The 22,758-nt window shown below is 32.2% G+C and overlaps 1 protein-coding gene across 2 annotated transcripts; it reads right to left on the reverse strand.

Annotated features, from left to right (window-relative positions):
• Positions 1 to 2,941: 2,941 nt before the first annotated feature.
• Positions 2,942 to 21,476, reverse strand: LOC143042075 (pancreatic secretory granule membrane major glycoprotein GP2-like). Of its 2 annotated transcripts, none has more exons than XM_076214315.1 (6): positions 21,198 to 21,476; positions 17,785 to 17,985; positions 16,176 to 16,355; positions 8,891 to 8,962; positions 7,070 to 7,115; positions 2,942 to 3,459 (listed from the first exon to the last, which is right to left on the reverse strand). In XM_076214315.1, the coding sequence occupies exons 1-5, from the start codon at positions 21,253 to 21,255 to the stop codon at positions 7,102 to 7,104; spliced, it is 525 nt and encodes a 174-aa protein (XP_076070430.1). In that variant the 5' UTR covers positions 21,256 to 21,476; the 3' UTR covers positions 2,942 to 3,459; positions 7,070 to 7,101. The 2 variants fall into 2 exon arrangements, with proteins under 2 accessions (XP_076070430.1, XP_076070431.1); XM_076214316.1 differs by having other exon boundaries at positions 7,070 to 8,006; positions 21,198 to 21,475.
• Positions 21,477 to 22,758: the final 1,282 nt, after the last annotated feature.

A 22,758-nucleotide genomic window follows, 5' to 3' on the forward strand; every position in this document is an offset into this window, starting at 1 on the left:
TTGTAATGTACTTGAGGTAAGGCTCTCAAACATAAACTAAAACTATCGGTTTACCGGTTAATCGCTCGAACGACTATCCGAGTAACGGGTTAGGCAAAATTGTACGATTTGACAACACTCATATGAAGCCTATTATACATATCTAAGAAAAGTAGTGTGTGTTTTTTTTTATCCCGTTCCGTGTCGGTTTGAGCTATAGATACTGAGGTATAAGAAAATGTTAAATGTGACAACTCTCCATCCGAGTCACAATTTATAAAAGTAGAACCATTATAGGTCAAAATACGGTCTTTAACATGGAGTCTTGGCTCACACCGAACAGCAAGTTATAAAGGGCCCCAGTATAAAACCTTTCGAACTGGAAAACCAACGGTGTAAGCTATATCAAGATGTACGTTACTAGTGATGAAGTGTCATGGAAATGGATTAATAAAACCAAAGATAAAGATCCCTACAATTTATAAGAAATTAAATGGAATACATTTGAAATAAAAGTTGTTTCTAGTGAATTTATTAGAGTGTTAAATCAAACTTTCCTCCGCAAGTTAAATGTGATCAAATCCTTCTCTTACTTTATCTATTGTTTGAGCAAGTCGGCTAAATTAAGGCTTTAATAGATAAAAATAAATAAATCATATAGTGAAAATGCACCGCATATACAATACTAATGAATCGCTCTACAGTGAAATTGAAAGGATAGTATCATTATTCAACAGTAAACATGACTCGCATAAAGAAAGCATCATGATAGTGGAATCTAGTTCAATATGAAGAAACTGAATGACAAAACCTATTTTACGTTATAAAACTTTTATAATTGTGTTGAAATGAATATGTTTCTACAACAACATCGTACCTGCTCGTTTTAAATCACCTGCACGATCTGTTAGTGAAATGTCCTAAATATTCACCTATTTAAGTATATATTTCACAGCTGAATGGCTTTAGGTGCGATAAAACCCCGTTCGCATCTCTCACATTGTCTTACTAGTATTATTTATTGCTAAACATATACATTTTAACTCATTTTCTTCATTTTCTTCAAAAATTAAAAAAAATCGTCTGTTTATTTATTATTCTACATCAGAATGTTATGGCATATACAGTGGAAGTGATATTTTAGGATCCGCACTTTATATACACTGAGAATGTCAAATTCGGAATTTTGCATATTTCGACCTATTGTTAGTTGTAAATATTGTACTATAAATTATATGCATTCCGGCTGATTAACCATGTCATATATAACATATAGATGAGTTCAAATGAATGTACTGAATAAGCTAGGATTATTCCAATGTACTAATCTTTCTCTTCCAAATACTGCTACAGTCAAGTTTCTTAACGATATAATGTATGCTCCGAATCTATCTTATTTTCTCTAAACTGTGTCATATTTTGCATCATAGACGTCCAACATATATGTCCTTTCTTTCCTCAAATATATGTTCTTTTCAAGAAAGATATCATCGTCATGATTGTAAAATTTCGCTATGTCTATAACGTCATTGTATATTTTAGGGAAATAATGGCGGAGCAGGAGACAATTCTAGATGAAGTATAAATTATATACAGCATTATTATTCAACTTGTAAAAGCAAAAGAGGAACACTAAAACTGGGATGTAAACACATAACATTTTTTTAATTTAGAAGGCAAAAATTCATACAAATTCTATTTGGTAAAAATCGTCATTACAGTGGACTCTCCAATAACGATTTTAACAATGATTTCTTAATTGTACGTCTTGTCTTTCCGATCATTTCTCATTTACATCCATCTTTTTTAAGTTTTTAAGATATTGAGGCAAAAACTGTAAACAAATTAATCGCCATTTAAACAGTTAATGTGATCTTTGAACTGACATATAACCCTATCGTAACTAAAAATCAAGTCACGGTATATTGGTCATGTCACAGATTCTTATTTTCAATTTTGAATATAATTTTGAATCGATAAACATAGTATTAAAATAAATATGTTTTATTATCTGAAACATTATTGTTTGATTCTTTCACAATAGGTAAATATAGGAAAAGAAAGCTAAAGAAACGACGAAAAAAAATCGTAAATGTGTCTTAAACTCATCAAATCTCCAATTTCGAATACATGAATTCTTCTTTGAAAATGGGTTTTTATACACAAATGTCTGTTCTAACGATGTGAAATATTGAAATTATTTTGTACAAAAGTTCAAGGAGGCTCCGTAAAAAGTTCGGACTTCTCTTTGTTTAACTTATAGCAAGAACCTGAAATCACTGTGAACCTTCGTCTTGCAGGCGTGCAGAAGACACGTTGTCTAATCAATAATCACGACTAGTGACGATGAGATGGAAGAAAATGGCGTTTAGAGAAAGAGAAGAGACAAAATAGATAACAAAAAGGCTCGTTAACCTGCAGTCTAGTCTTTATGCATCTTCGAGAGATCACATACTATTAAACCAAGAGTTCCAAATGATGAAGTTGAGATCATCCCTTCGTAAATTCTAAGGACGCCATCACGAGTTGGTGGACCGTTATGAAATAAACGTTTCACAGATGATATCGGATAGTTTCCTAATGTCGTAACTACAACCCACTTCCCTTTTGACAAATGTGACCTACTGAATTAGACTAGTTACCGGGTCTGTGATTACATAAGCAGCACAGTTATCTTTATTATAATGCAAAACAAGCAAGACAATACATTTTAGTCATTATTTCCATATAACATTTTCATTAAACGAAAATTCTTTGGTGCCTTATATAGGTGACGTCAAATGTTTGCTTCCGGCATCAAAGGTAAACGCCCGGCATTCCGTTCAAAATTTTGTTTTGACTGATAGCATTGTCACTCAGTATACCTCCGTGAAAAAATTACGGCTAGAATTCATGCAATTTACTCATGGAACTGACGACATTTGAACAAATCAAAATGTTTACAGAAAATCAAACTACAAAGTTACAGTTTAGAACTTGTGTAATAATAAAACTACACCATTTTAAATAAACGTTTAATACGTTGTAAGAACTACATTCGTATGTACTGGACTAGTTGCCGTAAGTGGGATCCTATTCCAGTTACATACAGGGATATAGAGAAATTAACGATTATTGTCATCCAATCATTGATACAAAATTATTGCATTAGAGTCAGACTGTCCAGTTCACAGTTCATTATGCATTAGATGATTGGCCACAAGCCGTGCACCTGCCGTCAGAATTATTGCACCAATTTCTGGGAAATTAAGCTTCTCGCCTCAGGCAAGAATACTGTTTTCGTTAACTTCGATATTCGCGTTCAACCCATATTCTAAAAGAAGTTTTGAATGTAATGGTATCGCCATTGAGACATGAAGTACACAGGAATGCGGCCAGTAGATCCGTCCGATTATTTGTTCATTATTTTAGCTGTCCAAGAATTAAATCTTTAGCAGCAATCAGATTTGTGGAATATGATTAAATTAAATCACTGTGTAACTGTAAAAAAAACATATTTAATATACGTAGTATCATTGTTTAGTATTTGTCGGATCATATCTTATAAATTGCAAATATGATTATAAAAACAAATAATGATCAGTTGTTCAATATAAACGAAATAGATAATCCTTAGAGTTTGATTTAGGTGGTACCAAACACCTTCACTAAAATTAATTTGGCTGGTATGATTTTCATAAAATTTTGCCTTTTGACAAAAATATAAAAATTTCAAACAATTTAAACCAACCATTTTATCAGAAAAATTACACTGGTTATATAGCAGTTTGACAAACACTAATTTTGATCATTGAGAAACTTAATGTTCCCTTAACAACACAACGTAATTTAAACGTTTAGCTGATTTGAGTTTTACCCTTGTAGTGTTAGATACCACCTTAAAGCCTGAAAAAAAAATGGTCAAATGAACTTATCATGCTTGGACTTATTTTTACCCTGCCTAATACAGTCAGCATATGTTAGAACGTTTGACATATCAACGTTTTCTTCAAAAGTCTATAAAACCATATATACTAGCCAAATAAGAAACGATACCCAACCTTTTTTCATAATTATTTTTATTAAAAAAAAAAGATATGTATTGCGACTAGCTATTCATCTTTATGTCCGAAAAGAGTCAAAGGTCTGTATGATACTGCAATTGTGTTTTTGTTTTACCGTAAAATAACGTCATGTTACCGTATTTTTTTATTTTTCGCAACGACATTTATGTCGTCCGAAAACGGGTTTCAAATTTAATGAAGATGATTAAATATCCGGTCAACACAGGTAAACAAAAGGGGATTAAAGGTGACATCCAAAAAAGCCGATTTCATTTGCCTCATCTACGCCAAAAATGACCGTGATAGAGCAGTTGGAATGGTGCAAGCATGTTAGCGCCATATTGACGTCGCAAACAACTTTGGTGTTTCCAAATTTACAAAAACAAAATTAATGAGTCGTTTATGACAGACTGGATCCTCTAATGACAGACGACGTAGTGGACGTCCAAGAGAAACGACGTTTCACCAAGACCGTTGAATAAGATTCACTCATCTAAGGGATCGGTTTTTGCCAGCTCACCTCAGGAAACTGTTTTTGCCAGCTACAATTATCGCAAAACATACACATGGAAAGCATTATTCAAGGATATCCGCCACAACTGTACGTTATAGTCAAAAGAGGATGGTTTGCGTTCACGACATCCAGTAGTTGGAGCCATTCTAAAACAGAGCCATCGAAAAAAGTAAAATCACAAAAATACTGAACTCAGAGGAAAACCCAATCGGAAATTCCATAATCACATGGCAAAATCAAATGACAAAACACATCAAAAAAGAATGAACAAGAACTGTCATATTCCTGACTTGGTACAGGCATTTTTAAATGTAGAAATGCACGCCTACGTTGGGTAAATGTACTTTTGTATTGGAACCGTATTAGTAGGCAAAATGTCATTTTTAGTGATGAGTCCAGATTTCGCTTACGTATTAATGATGGCAGAATGAGAGCATTCAGACGTCAAAATGAACGTGTGCATTGATGTGATCGCTTTTGCGGTGGGTAGTGATGATTTGGGCAGGAAACACGCATTGTGGACGCACTGAATGGAAGATTATAAACAGAAGTCTTACTAAAGTTCGTTATCGTGATGAAATTCCGTCTTCAATTGTTCAACCATTCATTGCAAGGCATTGAAATCGGCATACTTTCCAATAGGACAATGCGAGGGTACCACGTAACACGTGTATGCACACAATATCTTGGGCAGAATAACATTGACATTATTCCATGGCCAGCATTACCGCCAAATCTATCACCCATTGAACATTTATGCAATGAACTTGTACAAAAGTTTACGCAGACATACTCAGTCACCAGAGTCAGTCAACCAGCTACGAGCCGCCATAGTGGCAGAGTGGAATACAATTCAACATGCATTTATTCAGCGTTTAATTGGATTAATGCGTCGGAGATTGACTGCTATTATCAACACAAGAGGTGGCTATACGCGATAATAACTCTTCAACTTTTGGTTTCAACAACATCTTCAAACGGTTCGTGCAATAATGAAAATTAATTGTGATCTGTTATCTTTGTTGGGTTTGTTTGCTTTTATATTATTGTTCCATAAGATACAAAACTAAATAACATTGTTGAAACATAAAATAGATATTTTTGATAAAATCTGGGTATCGTTTCTTTTTGTGGCTAGTTTAAACTTATAAATGTTTTAGACCCCTCTAAAACGAAATTTGTTACATGTACGACATAAAACATGCGGTTTTCAACAATCGCAATCATACGTTTGAACGTTTTTTTTCAATTTATATATGTATATTGTATATCAATAAAATTAAATTTCGAAATGCGCTAAAGGTCCCTTTTACAAAGATATGAAACCGGTTTGAGATAAAATGTAGAAAGTTTCATCTATATTTCTAGTAGTGTGGACGCAGAATTCAATTTTAACTATACATTCATATAAAAGAGGGACGAAATATACCAAAGGGACAGTCAAACTCATAAATCGAAAATTAACTGACAATGCCATGGCTTAAAATGAAAAAGACTTTAACACAAATTCTGATACGTTTCGGCCATTACGGCCTTCGTCATTTGAAATAAATACAACATTCAATTTTATTCCAATGGAGAAGGTCGTAATGCCCGAAGCCATTAAAATAAAGGATCTGAATGATTGTATAATAACCATAATAAAAACTATAACACAAATTGCCATACGCTTCGGCCATTACGACCTTCTTCATTGGAATAAAATTTAATGTTGTAATTTTTCACTTACCTCATGTTTGTGGCATAACATATTGGTTATTGTTTATTGTTTTCTGTTTAGTATTAAATTTATATTAAGATCCATTTTGTTACATCTTGTGATCAATTTTATTTGGCAATCGCCAATGGCAGTCAGCAGGGTTAAATAACATCAGTTGTTCGACCTGTTAGTCAAATGCGTTTTGTTTAAATATACTTTTTTACTTTTTTGGTCTTTGGAAAATGTTGTTTGTGCTGTTTTTATACCCTTCTACAACGAAATTTGTTTTACATCCACACGTATAAAAATTGCGGTTTTTATCCAACACAATCATATGTTTGAACGTAGTTTTCAATTTAGACTCGTGTATATATATATATATTATGCTGAAGTATTATTAATACATGCAAACGGTGAAATAATTTCCGTTGAAATGACATTAAATCTGCGTTTACAAACATATGCATTATTTTTTATCACATTTAAAGCATGGTCTTCCGTAAAGCCTGGTTTTATTTTAGTCTATCTTATGTTTTTTCAACTCATTAAGAATAATATTCAGCATTAAGAATATAACAATAGTTTGTCTTCAAGAATTATCAAAGAGACTATCACTATAGAGTCATATACTGAATGAGAATCGTGGAAGACTTCTCTTATCACATACAAATCCAACCAGGTGAACTCAATCTTTTTGCCAAATCTATGAATCTAAAGCTACAAACAAAATGCACACATCTCGATTATCATTGATATCTTATGTGGTTTTTTTCCCGCTGGTATAATAATAACGACTGCAATCGTCGATGACAATTTAAAACGATATCTACATACCGTAATATTTATTTATTTCTCTGTCGTAAAAATCAGCATCTTGCTTCTATACAATAAAAAAAATCATTTAGTATCAACCGTTTAATTTGCATTTTATATAGTATTGATATAAACATATTGATAAGTCATATTCATCATGTTCATTTCGTTTAAAATTATTATGCAACACGAATATCTTGTTCTGCATTGCTAACTTGTACGTGAAGTTGATGTGTAAAACAACAACCAATTGTAGTTCAGTATAGTTTCACTATTTAGTCTAAACTAGTATGGGTAATAGCAGGTATCAAAGCTTGTTTTCCAAAACTGTTGTCATTATTGCAAACGGTAAAATGTTATACTGTATTACACGTGTGTCACAGCCATCAGTTCATGTTGGTAGACTTTATAGACAATTGGCAAACAAGAGATTGCATATTAAAGACCATTTCTAGTTAATCTCGGGATCATTTTATTGTTATCATTATGGTTTTAATGTGTGTTCTTTTTTTCTTGTTTTTAAATTTCGGTCATATGCAGTGCTTTCACGCTAACCTATTTGTACTTACTATCAATATATAACCTGTAATAAATGTCTTGAAAAATATAACAAGCTTTATCATATATATTTATTTGTTGTCGAAACAAAATACATCTAACTATGAAATAAGGTGATTTAACATGATTGCCAATGAGATAACATACGATGTCGTTTAGATGAAGCCGATATCAGCATATTTGTGTTACCATACGGAGGAATGAGCACAAGCCAAACAGTGTATTCAGCTATAACTTGTCTAGCTAATATAGAACGTTAAACAATTCGACCTCAACTTAAAACAGCAACAAGTGACAAATGATTATTGCAATTTTTATAATGCAGTCAAAAATTTCGCATATATAAACGTAAGTCCATGTTATCAGTTTATTAAATCTGTATCAAGGAGATTTTCTCAATCTAAAAAAAATAAATGTATAATTTTATACTGTAATTTCAACATTGGACGTGTGTTGCTATTTTTGTTTTATAATCTTTATTCTGATTTCTGATTTTCAAAATTCAAAGCCACCAGAGTTCTGCGGAAATGCAAAAACAAACTATATGGGCAGCAAAAAAAGGAACGTCACATAATCGTTGAAATATTTACTTTTTTAATTATTAGCGGATAGTCTGTTCTCTTTGGCAATGCAGCAATGTCTCTTTTTTTTCAATTTTCAAGAAACAATTAATCAGACAGAAAACAGCAATATGAAAAACAATATGTTTTGAACATTTGAAGAGAATATCATAAAAAAAAAACACTATTACCAAATTAACAACATATCTAGAGTGTTTCTGCTATATACTAAGTACATAGTCTTTTCAATGAATTAAAATTTACAAAGAATCATTATTTCGTACATCAAATGGTTTTTGAGTATACATACATATAATTAAACATTGTACAACACTTCATATATGAAATTCTACTAATACATCTATTAGTTAAAAAGACAATATTTCAGTGAATTAGTATAGGTATTAGTTCATAAGCATCAAAGCGATTGTATTGTGCAATCAAATACTGTATCATAAATAAATTATAAGAATACATGCATAAGTCTTTTGACATGAAACTAGCATTTACTCATTCGTTTAAATAACATTTTACTTTCAGTGAAATATATTCAAGTTATTCGTTTAAATTGCAGTTAACCTTCAGTTGAATATTCTCATATGTTTGACTTTGTAAAGACTTTACGTTTCTTATCAATCAATTGAACCATTATCTGAATGCTGAATATTTCAACTTGTTTTTCTTTCAATTTTTTTATTTAAAAAAAAATATAGTATCGACTTACTACTACTATTTCTACATCCTGGTGTAAATCCGTTTGATGATGTCATACCATCTAGACATGGCAATCCATTGCCTACAATTGATATTTGCAATTACATTGTTATTCTAAATTAAGTTATCAATGTATTACCAGTCTTGTAAGATTTTCCGGGCAATCTTGTTTCATTTAGTAGTGTTTTAGTCCTGTAAAAGAGATCTAGAGTCGATGAATACGATAGAGACATTCCAACGCATAAGCTAAAAATAATTACAACCCAACACTAAAAGAACATAGAGACAACAGTATACAAAACACAACATAAAAAACTAATGACTGGTGAGCACAAACAAAACCCTACTAAATCCAAGGGGTGAGCCAGTCTTTTTTTTTGCGTTGAAAACGACTAGATTAAAAGTGGGTTTTTTTTAAGTATATAAGGTATAGCATGGACAAAATTTTTTAATATTGATGAGTATTTGCATCTTTACAATCAAGGTATGTAACGATTGTCTCTCTATCTTTTAAAACTATGATGAAAAATCTGTTTTATTGATCTAGTATTTCTTATCATTTCGCCTGTTTAGTTTCTTCTTTAAATAAATGATATTAAAAATATCCTCATTAAAGGGCAATGAATTCTATAAAGAGTCACAGTCTACTTATCTTTGTAAAAGATTAACAAATTTACGAAAAGTTGTTCATAATCGACTTTAAAGGGCAATAACTCTTTAAGGGGTCAAGTGAACTTGTAGTTTCAGAGGACAAGGTTTTTTTTGTAAAAGATAACATAAATTTACAAAAAATTATGAAAAATTACTTTAACGGACAAAAACTCTTAATGGGGTAAATTGACAGTTTTGGTCACAGAATTTATTTGTAGATCTTACTGTGCTGAATAATTTTGCTGTTTAAAGTTTATCTCTATAAATTATAATATTCAAAACAATAACCAAAATCTAATAATTTGCATTTACATTATTAATTCAGGGGCAGCAACCCAACAACGGGTTGTCTGATGCGTCTGAAAATTTCAGGCAGATAGATATTGACTTGATGCACATTTTTCCTCAGTCAAATTTGATCTAAATAGTTAGCTTCAGAAATATAAGCCAAAACTGTATTTTACCCTCATGTTCTATTATATGCCATGGCGGCCATCTTGGTTGATCAGCGGGATCATTGGAGACATTTTTCAAACTAGATACCATTAGGATGATTTAGGCAAAGTGTGGTTCTTTTTAGCCATGCAGTTTCAGAGGAGAATATTTTTGACCAGTTAAGGGACGACGACGTCCGACGAATGACGAACGCCAAATGATGAGGAAAGGACCATTTGAGCGTAACAGTATGATTTATAATTTTGTTTCCCAAACAGGAGTTATTTCAAAGATATGGTGAGTTAATATTTGCTTATAATATATATTTCTTGATACAACATGTCCTTTATTACAAGTATATAACTATGATAATAGACATAGTGTATAGTTTATAATTATATACACAATAGAAAATACATAGTAAATTAAGGGGTCAATTGCAATGTAAATAATAATTTATTCAGAATAGAAGTGGTCATTACACTGGCCTGACCACAAAAAAAAAACAAGTGAAACTGCGAGCTACTGCTCACTGATGATATCCCCGACGCAAGTGGATAATTTTAATAGTGTAAAAATATGCACGTGTTCGATAAAAAGGAATTTGTTGATTGATGAATCTGAAAACGAATCACACAGTATAGCAGACTTCTATAAACCCTGAAACCAAATTTAAGAAATCCTTGTATTGAAGTTCCTGAGAAAAAACGTGACGAAAATTTTCAACTTGGCTATCATGTGTAAAATCATACAAGTGTTCGGTAAACAGGAAGTTGTTGAGTGATGAATCTGGAAAGGCATCCCACGGTATAGCTGACTTATATAAACCCTGAAACCAAATTTCAGAAATCCTTGTATTGTAGTTCCTGAGGAAAATGTGACGAAACATTTTCAACTTGGCTATCATGTGTAAAATCTTACAAGTGTTCGGTAAACAGGAAGTTGTCAAGTGATGAATCTGAAAACGCATCACACGGTATAGCAGACTTATATAAATCATGAAACTAAATTTCAGAAATTCTTGTGTTGTAGTTCCTGAGAAAAAACGTGACGAAAATTTTCAACTTGGCTATCATGTGTAAAATCATACAAGTGTTCGGTAAACAGGGAGTTGTTGAGTGATGAATTTGGAAAGGCACCCCACGGTATAGCTGACTTATATAAACCCTGAAACCAAATTTCAGAAATCCTTGTATTGTAGTTCCCGAGGAAAATGTGACGAAACATTTTCAACTTGGCTATCATGTGTAAAATCTTACAAGTGTTCGGTAAACAGGAAGTTGTCAAGTGATGAACCTGAAAACGCATCACACGGTATAGCAGACTTATATAGATCATGAAACTAAATTTCAGAAATCCTTGTGTTGTAGTTTCAGAAAAATGTGACGAAAATTTTCAACTTGGCTATCATGTGTAAGATCTTACAAGTGTTCGGTAAACAGGAATTTGTCAAGTGATGAATCTGAAAACGCATCGTACGGTATACCAGACTTATATACATCATGAAACCAAATTTCAGAAATCCTTGTATTGTAGTTCCTGAGAAAAATGTGACGAAAATTTTAAACTTGGCTATCATGTATAAAATCATATAAGTGTTCGGTTAACAGGAACTGGTTGAGTGATGAATCTGAAAAAAATCCTTGTATTGTAGTTCCTGTGGAAAATGTGACGAAAATTTTCAACTTGGCTATCATGTGTAAAATCTTACAAGTGTTCGGTAAACAAGAAGTTGTCGAGTGATGATTCTGAAAAATGCATCACACCATATAACAGACTCATATAAACCCTGAAACCAAATTTCAGAAATCCTTGTTTTGTAGTTCCTGAGAAAAATATTCATGGGACGGACGGACTGATGGACGGACTGACGGATGGATGGACGGACAGGCAGAGGTAAAACATTATACCCCCTTTTTTCAAAGCGGGGGTATAAATATAGTTAAAAGCAAAACGTCTCCCACATATAGTAAAAAAGGCTTCATGGTTTGTATTTTGTTTAAGAGATCTGAACACATATTAAATTCCATTTCATGTTTTATAGTTTTCAAAGTCCTTGATTAAGTTATCCCTTCCTAGTTTTATGTTTGCAATATTTATAGTTTTCAATATAACTAACTTCGTGGTTAGAAACACAATATCTAGAATTTTAAAAGAGATGTATCAGCATTTATGACCAAAAATGATATTCATTTCCGATTTTAGTAATTTTTCGATTCTTAATTTGAACAAATTTCCCATGTTTTCTAAAACAAATTTACCACCAGTTATCAGTATATAAAAAGATGAAATGCTAATTCTTTTTCATTACAAGTGATATTTTCTGTTTGAGAGATTCGTTTTTTGTAAAAAAAAAAAATCCAAGTAAATTATATAATGCAGTACCTTTCATTGAAGTTCTTTAGCTTTCATGTTAGCTAAATTATTTTTTAGATTGTTCCTTCCCAAATAAAAATCCCACCTAACCTGACTATTTTAAAGTGTATTATTTCATAAAAGTATCGAATATATTTATGGCAAAATTGATTGGCATCATTGACAACTCCATTTTTTTCTAATTTGACAAGTATTTACTATTTTCTTAGCTAAATTTAATACCAGATTTATTCTACTATTTTCTACATAAGAAAATGCCTGTACCAATTCATGAATATGATAGTTGTTATCCATTTCTTTTAATGTGTTTGAGCTTTTGATTAAGGAATTTAGTTTTTTGTGATTTTACTTTTTGTCATAGGCCTATCAGAATGAATTTGCATGATAGTGTCGGTTTTTATGCTATCTAATTCTTTTTATCTTTATCAGGATATCAATTTTGATAGAAGTTTTAAAGAATTTTACCCAAAACCTCGAGTGTCCAAACAAGTACGTATACAAGTGTATACTAGTGAAGTTAACCAGTATTTATCTAATTATGCTATGCATTCCGTTTATGTCAGTAAACAACAAACTGTCATTGCGATTTGGTTTGTTTTCCCGTCCCTCATAAAGGACCATATACATGTAACATCATTTATTTGATTTTCATTTACTTTTTGTATATCTGGAATACATCTTATTTCACTTGCGTATCCAGACAAAGATAGTACAATTGATTTTATAATTGAAAATGTTCCTGTAAATTTGAGATCAAGGTTATATGGACCTCGCAAGACAAACATTACACAATACACCATTCCACACACTTAGTATATTTTAGGTTATGTGAATCCGGGCGGATGAACATAAAGAATTGCATACTAGTAGTATACATGATATACTAGTAGCTATAAAAAAATAGAACTTCTGTACCCTTATCATTTCAATAAAGATACATTAGTGGAATTGAAATCATAATCATTCAATTGGATCTTTCCACTTTGTTCTGGTTTTTATTATTATTCCTTCAAATTTTGCGTGTAAAAACGTTTTAATTTTGGTCTGATTATATGTTTTCTTCCACCAAATATAAATTTGTCTATGTTTGATTGTTTCGAAAGATGTCACTTAAATGTTTTGTATATGTTATCAACCCTCTTCTACGCCTCTGATACCTAGGTCGCCAATTGGTCTAAGTGGACCAATATCTGTATCACTAGTTTGTCAACGCTTACGTTACATGGCTTCGACTCTCAAAATCGAATGTTGCGATATGATTTGTCAGTTTTCCTACGAAACATCGGTAGTTCTCTCCGTGCACTCTGGATGTCACCATCAATGAAAAACTGTCCGGGACGAAACAGTCATGATCAACATTGTTTGAAGTCGCATTAAACAGTAACTGCTCAATCAACGATGTAACTTTTAAAATGTTATCACCCCCAAACACTGCATTCACTTTTGTACTACTACGTTTCCAAACGTAAAATATTACAACAAATACATGTTCTTATTTGCTCGATATATAACTCAGATGAAAAGAAAATCTTTAACCGAAGATATCTGTAGATTAAACGAGTGAAATGTACTTAGTAACTCATAAACCTCATTGAATAGGAACCTAGGGTTGGCCGAACTTTTTTGAATCAACGTGCATGCATCTGCTCTGAAGCCTTAAAGGCAGGTCAGAACAAAGTTTTACGAAATTGTTGCTAAGTTGCATCATGTCGTAACTGAACACATTTAGTATAAAAGGCTACAGCGGCATCTACAATTCATGGAAGTTTTAATATGATGATGTATGAAAAATGGTAAAATTTAGTATGATTGCCAATGAGATAAAACTGTACCAGAGCCTAAATGACATAGAAGTTAACTTTATGTCAATGTACAACTTTTTTATAGTTACCAAAATCAATACTATATGGTAAGCTATACAAGGTTCAAACAATTAACAACTTTAAAACCATTCAAAACTAACGGCCTGATTTATAAACAAAACAATTAACGAAAACAGAAACAAACGATAATCACTTTAATAGAGGCTCCTGACTTGGGACAGTCTCATACCGAATAACTGATGTATCGTACACAGTAGACACATATTGATTCGAGGACCTTATTTGATGGCATTGAAAAAGAGGTCAAAGTTTATATTACATATTCTGTTATAGATTTTCATTTATGCATTATAAGAACATGGGGCTTTTGCATGAAGTTGGAATACATGTGTAACTCAAAAAAGTTATCTTGAAGAAACCTCCTATAAACCATATAGTGTGGAACCAGCGTGAGTTAACCTATTATCTGAAATAGGAAGTAAAATACTTCAAATCGGAAGAATCAAATTATCTGTGTAATTTCATGCAAAATTATAAAAAGACTATACATTTTGAATCGGCGTATGGTAAGCTACATTATAACTTGTAAACAGAAATGACGTTTTAAACCGAAAGTTTATATTTTCCTATCAAATTGAATGCATTTGACCTTTAATTGATCTCTAAACAATTTGCTTTTATTCTTTTTACTTTTGTTGTATTTTTATAGCCTTGTATTGGTGTATTCATAAAGTTTATATATTTCGTTAATACTATCGATTAATACGCTTTCAAAACTTTTTCATGTGCACGATGTACAAGCTTTTCTCGAATATTCTTTTCATGTTCGCATTTTTTCATTGCAACCGTAAATCAAGCTACTAGAATTAATTGCTAAAATTGCGTGTTGCATCTTCAAGTGTCGACAATAGTATTGCTGGTTTTTTTTTTATTTGAGGTCCTTGTTATATGACTTTCAAAGTCATGTCAAGATAAATTTGAGATGGCGTTCTATATTTCGACCTTTGATGTAACTTGTTATTGGTATCTGATATTGATAAATGCAAGGTCGAAGAAATTACCTTGCATAAACCGAAAGTATCCATTTTTCATGTTTGTCGATTTTGGATAATTAGAATCATATGCTTTGGAGATCAGTGTAAAGTCACATATCATACAAAACCCGATGTGATTTTTTTTACAAACCAGAAATAGTAAGGTAAGGTCATTATTTCAGGCAAAAGTATATACAAACCAAATATATTTTTGGAAACAGCATTAAGTACGTCAAAGTACGCTATCATTTTACATTCAAAACATGTCAAAATTTTTGAATAAGACTTTGTTCTTTACTGATACTTTTGTTTTTATTGTATCGCAAGGCAAAAGAGAAAACTATTAGTCTGAATAAGTTAATTTTGAACCGCTTTTCTCTGTACATCTATATTGAAACAAGTAAAAAAAAACATAGCATCCCTCATGCAAGAAAGATAAATTTCAATTCAACAGGACAGTACTTATCAAAGTTTATACTATATAAGTGAGTTTTATTTTACCCAATAATTGTACTGTTATTGTTGAAATGGGTACAGTTTCCTGAAGAAAGTCAGATTCTTTATCAGAAAAAAAAGATAATTTATTTTTTAAGGTCTTTCTTGTCTTGGCTGTCATGGTTTGCCTAAGATAACTTATAAATATGCCACATCTTTCTAAAATAAAAGTTAAAAATTACCTCGGCATCAGGGCTCAAGTCTACTTTACATTACGTTATGGTCCTTACTTTGAAAGGGATTGATAAGTATAAATTGTTGACCACCTAACAATCATGAAAGTAGATTTGATATAATTAAATGGCATAGCCGTACCAGATGTCAGTTGCCTATTAAAACAGTATTTGATAAATAAACAAAAGCAGATGGTAAAGAAGCACATAATGTTAAACAATATTGCAGACCTTCCGTGTATAATCTTTCTTTCTGCAAAAATATAAATAGAAGAACATATACTCTGTGAACATTTAAACAAGCTTACCAAAGCAATATGCTGAATTACAACCCGTTGTTGGTTTCAGGTAATAAACAAAGTAACAGTTGCAATCTTTAATTTGAATGTCGATTTTTTCTTCACAACACATGCTATTATAGTTCGCCTTACAAGTTGTTCTCGTTACCGTATTGCCATTGTCAGGATACAGGGAACCATTTACATCAACTGAATTGAACAGAAAATAGGTCGAAAAATAATATAAAGTATAAGAAGTTAATTTAAGGAACTTATTAATACCTACTTTTGCGTATAATGATATATTATAGAAGGGGAAAACGAAACCCTTTGTCAGATCCTAAGCCCAGGATGTGAAAGGAGGAGTTTTTTTTTATTGGAGGCTAGAAACTTCTTTACGTTACAAAATATACCGCTACGGAAAGAAAACCAAACGGAAGTTCATTTTGCATGAACGAGGACATACGTTATACAGATGACGATATGAATGTGTCTAGTGAAACCAGAAAGGCAGATAGGAAAATGAAGTGTTGACTCTTAACGCAAAACAAGTTCTAGACATAGGGGCATGACATTTGCGAACCATTTATGAGACGGGTAAAACAGTACAAGTAGTCAATAAAAAGAGAAGGTACACAGGCAGTATAGTAGGTGTCACTGATGGACAAATAATGGGACGATAACCACTAACACAAGTTACACCATATTATACTGAGAAAGAATAGCCAATATGCACCATGAATGAGTTGCACTAGTCTTAATAGTGCTCTTATACTATGCAATCAATTATTGCGAGACTTAATATAATAGCATGATTCTACTTAAAATATTCCAAATTTTGAGCAATTCAATATTAAACAGCTACAATAAACTGATCATATATATTAGGATTGCAATTTTATATTTACTCAAGACGCGCGTTTCGTCTACCAAAGACTCATCAGTGACGCTCGAATCAAAAATGTTAAAAAAAAAAGAGCCAAATAAAGTACGAAGTTGAAGAGCATTGAGGACCAAACATTCCTAAAAATTTGCCAAATACAGCTAATGTAATCTATTCCTAAAGAATTAAAGCCTTACTAGTATTCAAATACGAGGCAAGAACATATAACAAGACTGTTTTAAGACAAACTATAATCAGTTGTCAGCAGTACATGATGAATATTGTGTAATCGGTGATCTTAATGTAACGAGTGACGCAGATACAAATGTATTGCATGTACAGAAATACTGATGGGCAAGCATCGATGTGTAGTATGTAATTAAAATGATGGACTTTAAATATCTATGCGAAGTAAAGTAAAGTCGATTTAAATTAGTCAATCTTTTTTTCTTCGTCAACATTTGAATTATATTTCACATTATACAAAGTTCAATATTATTTCAGCGAAAAAAAAATGCAGTTTTCTGATATATTTAAAAACAACTAGTATTGCGAAAAGACTTAGGTTCGAACAACTCTTCAACACGAAATACAGATAATTTCGTTGTATGGTTCAGTCAATTATCGGACTAATCACAAAAAAAAATGTCTTTTTAAATGAACTATTATAGTTCATTTGACAAAAGTATTTCATTTGTAATTAATCAATTAATATTCATATCAGGAATCCAGAAACTTAGAATCTTTCCAACTTACTTGATGATAGCCAATAAGGGGCTGTGGTTCCACAACGAAATCCACCTACTGGACAAACGGTTGGCATTAATTCTCCGGCACCAGATATAACTCTGTACCATCCTTCCGATAGAGTAACATCACATATTTGTGAACTATCCGTCACTTCATTTGCTACAGATCGTTTCCAGTTATCAATTACGTTCTTGGTAAAGCACGGATCTGTATAAAATTGAGAGAAGTTAAAGAGGCTAGAATAATAATAAATCATGATCGTTAAGAAAAGGGATAACTTTTCGGGTTTATGACCTTCAGTTAAAACTTGTTTTAAATTCTCGATTATTCTATGCAGTCTTTACGCGTCTATTTGATAAAAAAAAATAGAATTGCGATGCATGTCTTTTTTACATTATTTCAACTTAAGAAATATAGTTTATACCACTTGTATGCTTGCATCGTGTGAACAATGTGACGAACGTATTCATACAGAGTTATCTACCATTTAAATACTTAGGGACTCGCTGATGAGTTATGCAACATCATGTCGGCGCTGGACGTTTGCGCTTTTAGATGAACATATGCACTTTCTTAAGACTTTGTATTTTTTTTTACAATTATATACCATAGTACAGTGTATCCAATATCAATATATATGAAAATACAATTGCTTTTCTATCGTTTTTTAGTTGTTCTTTTGTTGACCAGTATAATTTTATCATCACTAAAGTTACCAGTGATTGTATAGGATCTCTGAAAAAATCCTGTATTCTAAATAATCTTTGATTATACAAATTTACTGTAAAATACTGTTGAAAGACTTCATTTTTCGCCATCGCTGTTTATGTCAAGTGAAAACGACAACATTTAACGAAGGCAAATGAACATAAATTTTTATAACAACCATGACGCTTTTAAAAAGAAAAAATAAACTGCAGAATTTCGATCTCAAATTCTGCAGTTTATCATTCCAGGGAATATCCAAGCATTAATTATAGTTTCAAATTTTAAATCAACAAATTGGAATAAGTTGATTAAGGAATTTAAAGCAAAATGTAATGGTCTATCCATAAAATCTTCTGATCCTCTATCGTAACCAAAAATGTTCTTTTATGATTTTACGTTTGTTAAGAAGAACTTTCAAAGAATATATGAACATTTTCCTATTTTCACTTAATAAAAAAGCACCTTTTGTTAATTTGGTTGAGATTACAGGTAAACTATCATATTAGGTAATTAAAGAGCGCAATTGTCCGGTCACTTTTGTTCAGGTGCATCATGTTTACAACGCAAATGTCTATAATAGTGTTAATAGCAAAAATTTCCATTCGTGCTTAAAAAAAAGTAAAGGCTCAAGCGTCTTGTGCCCGATTAGGTTTCACTTCATGTGATTAATAGATAAAATTGAATGGATTTATTTTGTGCAAAGATTCTAATAACATAATTGTTTCAAAACTGTATATGTCTAAACAAGGATTTGTAAAGAACTATACAAATCCTTGTTCTAAATGTTTTTAGTTTTAAAACCAGTTTTTAAGAGTTATTATATGTATATCCTGTATTATGACGGTTAGTACAATTGTAAGTAGTCAATATGATATTATGTCTCTACATAACACTAAGTAAACAAGAAACTTTCATTGTATATTATTAGTATCTATTTATTAGAGCGTGATATTATAATAACAATATACAGAGAACACTACACAGCTGGCTTATTGTGATAGGCTTATGTAGAAGGAAAAAGTAAAACCCCAGTCCCACTAGACCACGATCGCATCACGCTGACCGCTATCTAAAATAAATTCAGATCGTGGTGAGGTCGTGGCATGAGCGGCATGAAAATTTATAAAATTTCGTTGCTTTCACGATGCTACTACGTCCTCATTACGCTTCTTCAACGATCCAGCTACGATTATACTACGTTTATTCTGCAACCTCCATGCACTTATCAAGATCTTTCTACGCTCTTCACATTGTCACTACCTACCACGAGTTATCTTATGGCAACACGATCTTACCACGATTTTACTGCGTTCTTACTTCGATTATTCTACGTTTATAACCGAAAACCCAACGGTCTAATCTATATAAAAAACGAGAAGCATGGTTGAGCCGTTAGAGGAAAAGATAATTACATGCAGACTAACAAAATATAGGGAGCTTTTTATGTATTTAATGTGAAAATGACAATGAGAATGATGGTTGTAGTATGGACGTAGTGAGGTCGTAAGAAGAGCGTGTCGAGGACGGCAAGGGCTTGCTAGAATCGTACTATGGTCGTGAACAGCGTGGTATAGTCGTAGTGGAAGTGTAGTTGTGTCGCGATGAGACCTTGATGGTCGTAGTGAGGTCGTAATAACGTCGCTGTGAGATCGAAACGCAGCCTCTCCGAATAGAATCACGCTTTTGCTACGCTCTCACTTCGATGGTATAGCGACCTTTGCGATCTTACTACGATCTTAGTGCGCTCTCACTACGCTTCTACTACGACCTGTTTTCGCCACAACCGCACCACGATTGTTATGAACATGTTCAAAGTTATCCACGCTCATCACGATCTTGAAGACCTCACCACGACCGTGATACGACCTTACTACGATCTTCACGGTCGTACTACGATAATCAAAATTCGTATTTTTTCACAGATTGTAGTGCGATTGTGGCCTAGTGGGACTGCGGTATTAACTATACTAAAATAAAACAATTTTAAGCAAACACTTATAACAGAAGTACATGGTACAGTACTGTCTTCTTTTGTTTTGTTAGATGCTTGTAAGGATTCATTAAATATTGTGTTTCAGTTGTATTTCACGTTATTTTTAACATGGTATTTTACATCTGCAAAGGAACTAATCTGGCACATGGAATTCCCTAATGAAAAATACACCGACAGAAAAAAAATGTGAAAAATGGCATTTCTCTCATCAATCAAAATACAGCATTACAACATAAGGTGATTTATAGGATAAATAAAATTGTATTTAAAATATATAAAATGACTGAATTATAGTCAACGACAAAACTTACGGATCGATGGATCATATAATATATATAACAAGTCTACAAGGATACAACATCACCATAAAATAACAATAAAATAAACAAATGTTAGATTTTTCGGATAACAGATATCCTTCATCAGTGTGATTTTTGTAATCATTATTAAACTGCTATTTATTTGGGAGGCTTAAATATTCCGCTACACAAGGTTCAAATCAAACATTTGTCAAAGACTTGATTTTGTTTACACTTTATTTATATCTTTAGATATGCTTTTTTAAATCAGTAGTATAACATCGTCTAATTCGATCCTCAGATTCGATCAAACCCTTTTAGGATCTTTTAGCCTTACTTAGAATTGACAATCAAAGTGAAATGACGAACGAGGACATAATAAGTCATTATGATTAACCAAATGCAAAGTTTACTCTTACCTAGTTCCTGTTTTGTTTCTTCTGTAAAGATGAGCACCATTAAAAACATACGAATCATCTGTATCACAATGTTGTAATACTTCAAGTGCCAAAGACTTTTAAGGATGTCATAGAACAAATCTCAATTTGTGAACAAGGCACTGCTTCAAAATAAGGGTGTTGATAATCATATACTATTTATATGATTTTGCTCAGAGTTTCACTTCCTGGTCGGATAAACCCTAGGGTAAACCATTTCCTTTATCAAAACCAATTAACTTTAAATCGTTGTCAGTTCTATAATTATCGTTTACACAAGTCATGCAATAGATTCGTTTACATTTTCTTGACTAATCGACAATGAATTTCCTACTTAAATTTTAACAGAGACCACCATACACATGCTATTTCAAATTAATTGTGTGATCCTGGTGATGTAACTGTGCAAATGTCGCATCTAACAAAACATCACCAAATAATAAAAAAAAAGTAATAGTTATTGATTGAGTAAATCGGCAAACAGTTGTCCACAAAATTTCACATTCTGCTCAACAAGAAGCCGCAATGGACGGTTTTCTACAAGAATAATCGGAAGACGATATTATTTTGTCACACGTTTTAGAAAGATTAGAGGATGATATGGAACTGAGAAATAAAATGTAAGTATAGAGGACGTTCTTGAACAGATAACTCTCATAGTGATATGATATATAGATAATGCAACGCTACTTCATTTGACCTAGGACTGGACTTAAATATTATATTTCGTGTTCCTTCTGAAAAGGGAGAGGTTGAAAACATTCAGGTACGTCTTATTATTCAAATGAGGCTGCCACGTACGGTCTAATCTTTATGGGTAAATAGGTTGGGGCATGTAACCACCCAATCCTCGATCCAAAGTTATTTACTTTTACTTAATTTTTGTGTGTGTTTATTTTTAAGAAAATATTCGGTATTTTTCATTATTGCTTTTTTACTAATTTGATGTTTTCTTGTTCTGACCCATATAATTGAGAATGGAAATGGGGCATGTGTTAAAGTGACAACAACCCGACTATAGAACAGACAACAGCAGAAGGTCACCAATAGGTCTTCAAAGCAGCGAGAAACTCCTGCACCCAGAGGCGTCCTTCAGCTGGCCCTTAAACAAATATATATATATATACTAGTTCAGTGATAATGGCCGTCATACTAAACTCCAAATTTAGCATTAGAAACTAAAATTAAAAATCATACAAGACTTACAAATGCCAGAGGCTCCTGACTTGGGACAGGCGCAAAAATGCGGCGGGGTTAAACTTTTTTTTTTATTTCAACCCTCCCCTATACCTCTAGCCAATGTATAAAGGTAAACGCATTAACAATAGGCACATTAAAATTCAGTTCAAGAGAAGTCCGAGTCTAATGTCAGAAGAGGTAACAAAAGAAAATAAACAAAAATGACAATAATACATAAATAACATAGTACACAATTTTAATTATTTATAATGAGTTTAAATATGCCGCCATCTATTTTATTACAAATTCCTTTAGTAAAAAAAGTTTCAAGCTCTCAACAACATCCCTATCTTTATAAGCAAAT

The sequence above is a fragment of the Mytilus galloprovincialis genome, chromosome 8 (assembly GCF_965363235.1).
Source record: "Mytilus galloprovincialis chromosome 8, xbMytGall1.hap1.1, whole genome shotgun sequence".
Taxonomy (NCBI): Eukaryota; Metazoa; Mollusca; class Bivalvia; order Mytilida; family Mytilidae; genus Mytilus; species Mytilus galloprovincialis.